Source organism: Erinaceus europaeus, chromosome 12 (assembly GCF_950295315.1).
Source record: "Erinaceus europaeus chromosome 12, mEriEur2.1, whole genome shotgun sequence".
NCBI lineage: Eukaryota > Metazoa > Chordata > Mammalia > Eulipotyphla > Erinaceidae > Erinaceus > Erinaceus europaeus.
This window is the reverse complement of record NC_080173.1, coordinates 43,678,020-43,690,642: the sequence shown is the minus strand read 5'-3', so window position 1 is coordinate 43,690,642 and position 12,623 is coordinate 43,678,020. Positions and strand designations below refer to the sequence as shown.

Genomic DNA, 12,623 nt, shown 5'->3' with positions numbered 1-12,623 from the left:
AGAGGGTAGGAGTAGGGAGGGAGGCCTGCAGTAAGAAATGGGATGAAGAGCAAAAGCTGGACAAGCAGGAAGGATGCCTGGCACCAGAGCCACTCTAGCCAGAGCTGGAGGAAGGGGAGGTAGGCCACTGGCATGGGTGTCTATCAAGCATACTTTTCCTTCTAAAGGAAGTTACTGGCCAGAGGGGAGCAGGGCTGGGAAAGGTGCCTCACTCTGTATATAAGAATTCCCCACCTGCAGGGGGGAAGCTTTGTGAGTGGTGAAGCAGTGCTGCAGGTGTCCCTCCCTCTCTATCATCCCCTTTCCTCTCAATTTCTGGTTGTCTCTATCAAATAAATAGAGATAATAAAAAATAAATATGAGACCTTACTTCATTATGTTAAAAAAAATTGACCTATGAGAGAACACTCAGCTTAGTTTTTGAGGATCATAGCTCAAAAACCTCAAGTGTTTTGCTTCATTAAATTGTCAACCTTTGAAGAAGAACAATGGAACCCTAAAGCAACCAAAAGGACAGAAATAACTAAAGTTAGAGCAGAAATAAATAACACTGAAAATAAGAAAACCGTACAAAAGATCAGCGAAAGTAAATGTTGGTTCTTCGAAAGACTAAACAAAATTGACAAACCTTTAGCCAGACTCACAAAACAAAAAGGGAGAACACCCAAATAAATCAGATCATAAATGAAAGAGGAGATATCACGACAGACACCAAAGAAATTCAGCATATCATGCAAGGCTTCTATGAACAACTATATGCCACCAAGCTAGAGAACCTGGAAGAAATGGGCAATTTCCTAGATTCCTACGAACTTCCAAAATTAAATAAAGAGGAACCAGATAATATGAACAGGCCCATCACAGCTAATGAAATTGAAACAGTTATTAAAAATCTCCCCAAAAATAAAAGTCCTGGTCCAGATGGTTTTAAAAATGAATTCTACAAAACTTTCAAAGAAGAACTAATACCTCTACTTTTAAAAGTCTTCTAGAAGATTGAAGACACAAGAATACTCCCTTCCAGCATCTATGAATCCAACATCACTCTGATACAAAAAGCAGACAGGGACACAACCAAAAAAGAAAACTACAGACCAATATCCCTGATGAACATAGATGCGAAAATATTGAACAAAATTCTAGCCAACCAGATACAGCAGTATGTTAAAAAGATTGTTCATCATGACCAAGTGGGGTTTATCCCAGGCATGCAATGCTGGTTTAATATACATAAATCAATCAACATGATCCACCACATCAATAAAAGCAAGACCAAAAACCACATGGTCATTATATCAATAGATGCAGAGGAAGTCTTTGACAAAATACAATATCCTTTTATGATCAAAACACTACCAAAAATGGGAATTGATGGAAAATTCCTGAAGATAGTGGAGTCTATATATAGCAAACCTACAGCCAACATCATACTCAATGGTACTGGAAGCATTTCCCCTCAGATCAGGCACTAGACAGGGCTGCCCACTATCACCATTACTATTCAACATAGTGTTGGAAGTTCTTGCCATAGCAATTAGGCAGGAGTAAGGAATTAAAGGCATACAGATTGAAAGAGAAGAAGTCAAACTCTCCCTATTTGCAGATGACATGATAATATATATAGAAAAACCTAAGGAATCCAGGAAGAAGCTTTTGGAAATCATCAGGCAATACAGTAAGGTACCAGGCTACAAAATTAACATTCAAAAGTCAGTGGCATTCCTCTATGCAAACACTAAGTTAGAAGATGAAGTCCAGAAATCAATTTCTTTTACTATAGCAATAAAACCAATGAAATATCTAGGAGTAAACCTAACCAAAGAAGTGAAGAAAACTATAAGTCACTACTTAAGGAAACTGAAAAAGACAAAAAGAAGTGGAAAGATATTCCATGTTCATGGGTTGGAAGAATTAACATCATCAAAATGAATATACTACCCAGAGCCATCTACAAATTTAATGCTATCCCCATCAAGATCCCAATCACAATTTTTAGGAGAATAGAACAAATGCTACAAATGTTTATCTGGAACCAGGAAAGACCTAGAATTGCCAAAACAATCTTGAGAAGAAAGAACAGAACTGGAGGCATCACACTCCCAGATCTCAAGCTGTATTATAGGGCCACTGTAATCAAAACTGCTTGGTACTGGAACATGAATAGACACACTGGCCAGTGGAATAGAATTGAGAGCCCAGAAGTAAGCCCTCACACCTATGGACATCCAATCTTTGACAAAGGTGCCCAGACTATTAAATGGGGAAAGCAGAGTCTCTTCAACAAATGGTTTTGGAAAAAATGGGTTGAAATACGCAGAAGAATGAAACTGAACCACTGTATTTCACCAAATGCAAAAGTAAATTCCAAGTGGATCAAGGACTTGGGTGTTAGACCAGAAGCTATCAGATACTTAGAGGAAAATATTGGCAGAACTCTTTTCTGCATAATTTTAAAAAAATATTTATTTATTCTCTTTTGTTGCCCTTGGTTTTTTATTTTATTTTATTTTTTTATTGTTGTAGTTATTATTGCTGCCAGACAGGACAGAGAGAAATGGAGAGAGGAGGGGAAGACAGAGAGGAGGAGAGAAAGACACCTGCAGACCTGCTTCACCACCTGTGAAGCGACACCCCTGCAGGTGGGGAGCTCGGGGCTTGAACTGGGATCCTTGCTGGTCCTTGAGCTTTGCACCATGTGCGTTTAGCCTGCTATGCTACCGCCCAGCTCCCTCCACATAAACTTTAAAGACATCTTCAATGAAACAAATCCAATTACAAAGAAGACTAAGGCAAGTATAAACCTATGGGAACACATCAAATTAAAAAGCTTCTGCACAGCAAAAGAAACTACTACCCAAACCAAGAGACCTCTCACAGAATGGGAGATCTTTACATGCCATACATCAGACAAAAGGCTAATAATCAACATATATAAAGAGCTTGCCAAACTCAACAACAAGAAAACAAATAACCCCATCCAAAAATGGGAAGAGGACATAGACATAATATTCACCACAGAAGAGATCCAAAATGCTGAGAACCACATGAAAAAAATGCTCCAGGTCTTTGATTGTCAGAGAAATGCAAATAAGGACAACAATGAGATACCACTTCACTCCTGTGAGAATGTCATACATCAGAAAAGGTAGCAGCAGCAAATGCTGGAGAGGTTATGCAGTCAAAAGAACCTTCCTGCACTGCTGGTGGGAATGTAAATTGGTCCAACCTCTGTGGAGAACAGTCTAGAAAACTCTCAGAAGGCTAGAAATGGACCTACCCTATGATCCTGCAATTCCTCTCCTGGGGATATATCCTAAGGAACCCAACACACCCATCCAAAAAGATCTGTGTACACATATATTCTTAGCAACACAATTTGTAATAGCCAAAACCTGGAAGCAACCCAGGTGCCCAGCAACAGAAGAGTGGCTGAGCAAGTTGTGGTATATATACATAATGGAATACTACTCAGCTATTAAAAATGGTGGTTTCACCATTTTCAGCTGGTCTTGGATGGACCTTGAAAAATTCATGTTATGTGAAATAAGTCAGAAACAGAAGGATGAATATGGAATGATCTCACTCTCAGGCAGAAGTTGAAAAACAAGATCAGAAAAGAAAACACAAGTAGAACCTGAACTGGAATTGGCATATTGCACCAAATAAAAAACTCTGGAGTGGGTTGTGGGGAGAATACAGGTCCTAAAAGGATGACAGAGGACCTAGTGGTGGTTGTATTGTTATGTGGAAAACTGGGAAATATTATGCATGTACAAACTATAGTATGTACTGTCAAATATAAAACAATTCTCCAATAAAGAGGTTAAAAGGGGCCAGGTGGTGGTGCACCTGGTTGAGCGCACATGTTACAATGCGCAAGGACCAGGTTCAAGCCCACGGCCCCCACCTGCAGGGGAAAGCTTTGCGAGTGGTGAAGCAGGGCTGCAGGTGTCTTTCTGTCTCTTTCCCTCTCTGCTTCTCCCTTCCACTCGATTACTGAACGTCTCTATCCAATAAATAAATAAAAAGATAATAAAAAAAATTTTTTTTAATTTAAAAAATTGTCAAACTTCTTAAGAGTTGAGGGATCTGGGGCTAAGTGGCGGAGCACCTGACTGAGTGCAAAGTTACAATGCACAAGGGCCCAGGTTCAAACCCCCTGTTTCCATCTGCAGTGGGGAAGCTTCATGAGTGGTGAAACAGTACTGCAGTTGTCTTTCTTTCTCCCTATCTCTCCCATCCCTCTCAATTTCTCTGTCTCTACCCAAGATACAGATAGACAGGAAGAAAGAAATAGAGAAAGGAAGGAAGAGGGAAAGAAAGAAATTGAGGGGGGCTGGGTGGTGGCACACCTTGCTGAGCACACACATTACAATGATCAAGGACATGGGTCTGAGCCTCCAGTCCCCACCTGTAGAGGGAAAGCTTTGCTTGTGGTGAAGCAGGTGTCTCTTTGTCTCTCTTCATCTCTATTGCCCCCTTCTCTCAATTTCTGGTTGTCTTCTCTATTCAGTAATAAAAGTTTTTAAAAAAACTTTTTTTTAATTAAGAGAAGTTGAGGAACCTGTGCTTCTTTCTTCTGGGGCTGGAATGAGGCTTTGTGTGAGGAGTGCATTCCAGTAAGCAGTGACCGACCAGTACTCCCAGCCTTCACATTCATTCTGCAGAGGAGAGAGGAGCCCTGAAAGTAGAAGGCATTACCCTCAGATCCAGGTCTGGGTCTTACCCCGGAGGAAGTACTTGAAAGTCTCCTTCATCATCTCCTTTTGGATCTCGGGGTGGGTGATCTTGTTGAGTAGATGCCGCCTGTCAGGTTGGTTAAAGATCAAGTCCCCCAGGACCTTGCGGTTGATGTCACCATTCTCCAGCAAGACCTCGGTGCCGAATGCCTCCACAATGCGCCGGTGGGCAGGGTATCCTGGCTGGACAACTGCAGCAAGAAAAGGAGGCTGGGTCACTCTGTGAAGCTGCCAGACCAGTCAGAGGAACCCAGTGACTGAAGGCAAAGTAATATGGGAAGCTTCTTTCCACCAGAGCAAATGCAGAAGGTGGTGGGAGGTAGGAAAGTATTTAAGGATGAGAACAGAGCACATGGAATCCCTGTGTTGGTTGACATGAATAAAAGATTACAGGAGGGGGCTGGTTGGTGGCGCACTGGGTTAAGTGCACATAGTACTAAGTGCAAAGATCCCGGTTCAAGCCCTTAGCTCCCCACCTACAAGTGGATAGCTTCACAAGTTGTGAAGCAGGTATGCAGGTGTCTTTCTCTTTCCCTCTCTATCTTCCTCTCCCCTCTCAATTTCTTTTTTATCCAAAGAAGAAAGAAAGAAAGAAAGAAAGAAAGAAAGAAAGAAAGAAAGAAAGAAAGAAAGAGAGAAATGACAAATGAAAGAAAAATGGAATGAGTCTGTAGTGCAGGTACGGAGCCAAAGTGAGGCAAGGGAGTCGGGTGATAGCACAGCGGGTTAAGCGCACGTGGCACAAAGCGCAAGGACTGGCATAAGGGTCCTGGTTCAAGTCCCCAGCTCCACACCTGCAGGGGAGTCACTTTATAAGTGGTGAAGCAGGTCTGCAGGTGTCTACCTTTCTCTCCCCCTCTCTGTCTTCCCCTCCTCTCTCCATTTCTCTCTGTCCTATCCAACAACGACGACATCAATAACAACAATAATAATTACAACAACAAAAACAAAAAAAAAAAAGCAAGGGCAACAAAAGGGAATAAAAAAAAACTGGAGGCAAAACAGAAAAAAATTACAGAAGAGCAGAGAGGGTGAATGTGGGGCAGGGAGCGCAGGAATCAGATCAGGGTTGGTAGCAAAGCCTTCCTCTCCTGTGAGGCTTTGAAAACATTTACAGAAACCCAATTAACAAATAATGTGATGATAATATTAACTATTGATTGTCTTTTTGAACCCTAAGACAGCAGGAACCTCACATCTTCACTATAGAGCCCCTACTCCCCCCAGTCCTGTAACCCTTGGATAGGGCCCACTTTCCCGTATGCATCTCCCAATCCAAACCAAATAATATTGCATCCGCCGATCACAACCTAACCAAAGCAACGATTGCCACCTCAACATGCTTCACCTCAGACTGTATCCAGAGACTTCACGTGTGGAATGACAACCCTTCAGCTTCATTACTCGGGTGAGACCTTTCCTTTAATAGTACACTCTAATTTCATCTCAGGTAGTTCACTTTCTAACAAAGTCCCATAACCTAGATATACACCAGTTTCTGTGAGAGAGAGCTTATGTGCACACGTATCCATAAACTACTGCAAAATATATACCTGAAAGCAGGATTACACTAGAGTTTGCAGTGAGTACCTCCCTAACACTTCCTCTCCACTATTCCAAGCTTGGGATCCATGATTGCTCAACAAATTGTTTGGCTTCATATGTTAACTCTCTTTTCAATCACCAGGTTCCAGATGCCACCAGGATGCTGGCTAGGCTTCCCTGGATTGAAGACCCCACCAATGTGTCCTGGAGCTCAGCTTCCCCAGAGACACACCTTACTAGGGAAAGAGAGAGGCAGACTGGGGGTATGGACCGACCAGTCAACGCCCATGTTCAGCGGGGAAGCAATTACAGAAGCCAGACCTTCTACCTTCTGCAACCCTCAACGACCCTGGGTCCATGCTCCCAGAGGGATAGAGAATGGGAAAGCTACCATGGGAGGGGGTGGGTTATGGGGATTGGGTGTTGGGAATTGTGTGGAGTTGTACCCCCCTACCTTATGCTTTTGTTCACTAATCCTTTCTTAAATAAAAAAAAAAGAAAAAAAAAAGAAACAATAAAAACTTTTTAAAAAGTAAAAAAAAAGAAAACATTTACAGAAAGACAAAGCATAATAAAGGAAAGGACACATAAGGCCACAACCTGCTCCCTCCAACTCAACTCACCATGCCGGGCGATGACATCAACATCAATCACTGCACATCCCAGCTGCTGGAACACCTGGATCACTGAGCTCTTCCCTGAGGCAATGCCTCCTGTCAGACCCACCAGAAACATCGTCCTTAGAGAGAGGCAGGGAGACTAAGGAAGCAGGAGAGGCAGAATCACAGGAGAAGGATCTGTATAGCTGACTTCGATGGTCAACCAGAGGACTTGCAGAAGAACCTGTCAGAAGAGAGAAGACCTCATCAGTGTTAGGCAAGGGAGGTAGAGGAACAAAAGGGAGACAGTCTAGTCAAGCAGTTACATCCTGAGTCTGAGAAGCACTGGGCTCACTCTGAGATGAAAAACATCCTTGGGGGGGGGGGGGCTGTGTAGTAATGCATTGGGTTAAGCTCACACAGCATGAAGTACAAGGACCCACACAAAGATCCTGGTTTGATCCCAGAGCTTCCCACCTGCAGGGAGGTCATTTCACAATCGGTGAAGCAGTCTGTAGGTATCTATCTATCTTCTCTTTTATTTATTTATTTTTTAAATTTTTTTTATATTTATTTTCCCTTTTGTTGCCCTTGTTTTTTTATTGTTGTTGTTATTGATGTCGTCATTGTTAAACAGGACAGAGAGAAATGGAGAGAGGAGGGGAAGACAGATGGGGAGCCAGGGGCTCAAACCAGGATCCTTACTCTGGTCCATAGCCTACAGGGAAGAACAAAAAAAAAAGAGGGTTTTAAACCACTGAGCTCCAACTCAGAGATTTAAATACTATTGAAAAAACTGTTAACTTCCACCACTGTGAACCCTTTAATTAACTTACTTAGACACAAGTCAATCCAGGCAACAGTGATCAATAATTTGAAAAGTACTGATAAAGGGAACTCATAACATAATATATAAAATGGTTAAAACAACAAGAAAAAATATTGGAGAATCAAACCAGGACAAGAGTCCAGCTAAAAGTCCTCCAGAGGGTGAAGCACAAAATAACGAGTTCAACATCCAAACATTAGCTAAGGAAATAATAACAGGAGTGAGTAAAGAATTTGAAAAAATTGTAATCAGAAATGCAGGAACAACAAATGAGAATATGGAAGAAAATACTAATTATCTCATGGTTATTAGAGAGCTGAAAGCTGAAATCGCTAAGAATGCAACTAGCTGAACAAGCTAAAACAGTATTAGAGCAGGGCAACAAAATAGATGAACTCCAGAAAACAGTAGAGGGCAGAGAGAATAGAATCTATGAGGCTGAAGACAGAATTAGCAAGATTGAGGATGAATTAGAGACAACTAAAAAAGAAGTAAGAGATCTCAAAAAGAGATTAAGAGATGCTGAAAACAACAACAGAGTCCTATGGGATGACTTCAAAAGAAACAATATACGCATTATTGGCATACCAGCGGAAGAAAGAGAAGGAGAGGAAGAAAGCATTTTCCAGGCCATAGTAGCGGAAAACTTCTCTAATCTAGACAACATCAAAGACATAAAAATTCAAGAAGCCCAGAGGGTCCCAAACAGAATGAACCCAGACCTAAAGACTCCAAGACATATCATACTTAGAATGGAAAGGAACAAGGATAAAGAAAGGATCCTGAAGGCTGCAAGAGAAAAACAAAGAGTCACCTACAAAGGAAAACCCATAAGATTAGCAGCATACTTCTCCATACAAACACTACAGGCCAGAAGAGAATGGCAAGATATCTGTTGAGTGCTCAATGAGAAAGGCTTTCAGCCAAGAATACTATATCCTGCTAGACTGTCATTCAGACTAGATGGAGGCATCAAAACCTTCTCAGACAAGCAACAGTTGAAGGAAGCAACCATCACCAAGCCTGCCCTGAAAGAAGTTCTGAAAGGTCTCCTATAAACAACCAGACCACCACAAATAGGACATATATCAAAACACTCTAAAACTCTATAAGAATGGCGTTAAAATATCTTCAATCTTTGATATCAATAAATGTCAATGGCCTGAATTCACCTATTAAAAGACACAGAGTAGGAAGATGGATCAGAAAACACAACCCAACAATATGCTGTCTACAGGAAACCCACCTGACTCAACAAGACAAACACAGACTTACAGTGAAAGGATGGAAAACTATCATACAAGCCAATGGCCCACAAAAAAGGGCAGGAGCAGCTATTCTCATATCTGACATGATAGACTTTAAAATAGATAAGATTAAAAAAGATAGGAATGGACACTACTTAATGCTCAGAGGATCAGTCAATCAAGAGAACTTAACAATTATTAACATCTATGCACCCAATGAGAAGCCATCTAAATACATCAAACTTCTACTGAAAGAGCTACAGCAATATATTAACAGTAACACAATCATAGTAGGGGACTTCAACACCCCACTCTCTCAACTTGACAGATCATCCAGGCAGAAAATCAGTAAAGACATAAGGGAGCTAAATGAAGAGATAGATAAACTAGAACTATTGGACATTTTCAGAGTCATTCATCCCAAGAAACTGGATACACATTTTACTCAAATCCACATGGGTCATTCTCAAGGACAGACCATATATTAGGCCACAAAGACAGCATCAGCCAATTCAAGAGCAGTGAAATCATCCCAAGCATCTTCTCAGACCACAGTGGAATTAAACTAACACTTAACAATCAACAAAAGATTAGTAACAGTGCCAAAATGTGGAAGCTCAACAGTACACTTCTTAACAACTTCTGGGTCAAAAAGGAAATCAAGGAAGAAATCAAAATGTTTCGAGAGTTCAATGAAAATGAAGACACAAGCTATCAAAATATTTGGGACACAGCTAAAGCAGTCCTAAGAGGGAAGTTCATAGCTATACAAGCACACATTAGGAAACAAGAAAAGGCACAAATAAACAGCCTGATTGCACATCTTAAAGACCTAGAAGAAGAACAACAAAGGAACCCTAAAGCAACCAGAAGGACAGAAATCACTAAAGTTAGGGCAGAAATAAATAACATTGAAAATAAGAAAACTGTACAAAAGATCAACGAAAGTAAATGCTGGTTCTTTGAAAGAGTAAACAAAATCAACAAACCTTTAGCCAGACTCACAAAACAAAAAAGGGAGAAGACCCAAATAAATCAGATAGTAAATGAAAGAGGAGATATCACAACAGACACCGCAGAAATTCAACATATCATGTGAGGCTTCTATGAACAACTATATGCCACCAAGCTAGAGAACCTGGAAGAAATGGATGATTTCCTAGATACCTACGAACTTCCAAAACTAAGTAAAGAGGAAGTGGATAACATGAACAAGCCCATCACAGCTAATGAAATTGAAACAGTTATCAAAAATCTCCCCAAAAATAAAAGTCCTGGACCAGATGATTTTACAAATGAATTCTACAAAACCTTCAAAGAAGAACTAATACCTCTACTTTTAAAAGTCTTCCAGAAGATTGAAGACACTGGAATACTCCCTGCCAGCTTCTATGAAGCCAACATCAGCCTGATACCAAAAGCAGACAGGGACACAACCAAAAAAGAAAACTACAGACCAGTATCTCTGATGAACATAGATGCAAAAATATTGAACAAAATTCTAGCCAACCGGATACAGCAGTATATCAAAAAGATTGTTCATCATGACCAAGTGGGGTTTATCCCAGGCATGCAAGGTTGGTTTAATATACGTAAATCAATCAATGTGATCCACCACATCAACAAAAGCAAGACCAAAAACCACATGGTCATATCAATAGATGCAGAGAAAGCCTTTGACAAAATACAACATCCTTTTATGATCAAAACACTACCAAAAATGGGAATACATGGAAAATTCCTGAAGATAGTGGAGTCTATATGTAGCAAACCTACAGCCAACATCATACTCAATGGTGAAAAACTGGAAGCATTTCCACTCAGATCAGGTACTAGACAGGGCTGCCCACTATCACCATTACTATTCAACATAGTGTTGGAAGTTCTTGCCATAGCAATCAGGCAGGAGCAAGGAATTAAAGGCATACAGATTGGAAGAGAAGAAGTCAAACTCTCCTTATTTGCAGATGACAGGATAGTATACATGGAAAAACCTAAGGAATCCAGGAAGAAGCTTTTGGAAATCATCAGGCAATACAGTAAGGTGTCAGGCTACAAAATTAACATTCAAAAGTCAGTGGCATTCCTCTATGCAAACACTAAGTTAGAAGAAATTGAAATCCAGAAATCAATTCCTTTTGCTATAGCAACAAAAACAATAAAATATCTAGGAGTAAACCTAACCAAAGAAGTGAAAGACTTGTATACTGAAAATTATGAGTCACTACTCAAAGAAATTGAAAAAGACACAAAGAAGTGGAAAGATATTCCATGTTCATGGGTTGGAAGAATTAACATCATCAAAATGAATATATTACCCAGAGCCATCTACAAATTTAATGCTATCCCCATCAAGATCCCAATCACAATTTTTAGGAGAATAGAACAAATGCTACAAATGTTTATCTGGAACCAGGAATGACCTAGAATTGCCAAAACAATCTTGAGAAGAAAGAACAGAACTGGAGGCATCACACTCCCAGATCTCAAGCTGTATTATAGGGCCACTGTAATCAAAACTGCTTGGTACTGGAACATGAATAGACACACTGGCCAGTGGAATAGAATTGAGAGCCCAGAAATGAGGCCCCACACCTATGGACATCTAATTTTTGACAAAGGGGCTCAGACTATTCAATAGGGCAAGCAGAGTCTCTTCAACAAATGGTGTTGGAAACAATGGGTTGAAACATGCAGAAGAATGAAACTGAATCACTGTATTTCACCAAAAGTAAATTTCAAGTGGATCAAGGACTTGGATGTTAGACCACAAACTATCAAATACTTAGAGGAAAATATTGGCAGAACTCTTTTCTGCATAAATTTTAAAGACATCTTCAAGGAAACGAATCCAATTACAAAGAAGACTAAGGCAAGTATAAACCTATGGCACTACATCAAATTAAAAAGCTTCTGCACAGCAAAAGAAACCACTACCCAAACCAAGAAACCCCTCACAGAATGGGAGATTTTTACATGTCATACATCAGATAAGAGTTTAATAACCAACATATATAAAGAGCTTGCCAGACTCAACAACAAGACAACAAATAACCCCATCCAAAAATGGGGGGAGGACTTGGACAGAATATTCACCACAGAAGAGGTACAAAAGGCCGAGAAACACATGAAAAAATGCTCCAAGTCTCTGATTGTCAGAGAAATGCAAATAAAGACAACAATGAGATATCACTTCACTCCTGTGAGAATGTCATACATCAAAAAAGGTAACAGCAGCAAATGCTGGAGAGGGTGTGGGGTCAAAGGAATCCTCCTGCACTGCTGGTGGGAATGTCAATTGGTCCAACCTCTGTGGAGAACAGTCTGGAGAACTCTCAGAAAGCTAGAAATGGACCTACCCTATGATCCTGCAATTCCTCTCTTGGGGATATATCCTAAGGAACTCAACACATCCATCCAAAAAGATCTGTGTACACATATGTTCTTGGCAGCACAATTTGTAATAGCCAAAACCTGGAAGCAACCCAGGTGTCCAACAACAGATGAGTGGCTGAGCAAGTTGTGGTATATATACACAATGGAATACTACTCAGCTGTAAAAAATGGTGACTTCACCGTTTTCAGCCGATCTTGGATGGACCTTGAAAAAATCATGTTGAGTGAAATAAGTCAGAAACAGAAGGACGAATATGGGATGATCTCA

General features: G+C 40.5%; 1 protein-coding gene across 8 annotated transcripts in view; it reads right to left on the bottom strand.

Moving 5' to 3' along the window:
* Window positions 1-12,623, bottom strand: part of DCAKD (dephospho-CoA kinase domain containing) — a 44,728-nt gene that overhangs the window by 8,511 nt on the left and 23,594 nt on the right. For all 8 annotated transcript variants that reach the window (XM_060203371.1, XM_007535734.3, XM_060203368.1 and 5 more), the window contains 2 exons: window positions 6,908-7,127; window positions 4,727-4,930 (listed from right to left, as the gene is read on the bottom strand). In XM_060203371.1, coding sequence (XP_060059354.1) covers window positions 4,727-4,930; window positions 6,908-7,019 — 316 coding nt within the window. In that variant the 5' untranslated portion in view covers window positions 7,020-7,127. The remainder of the gene's footprint in view (window positions 1-4,726; window positions 4,931-6,907; window positions 7,128-12,623) is intronic.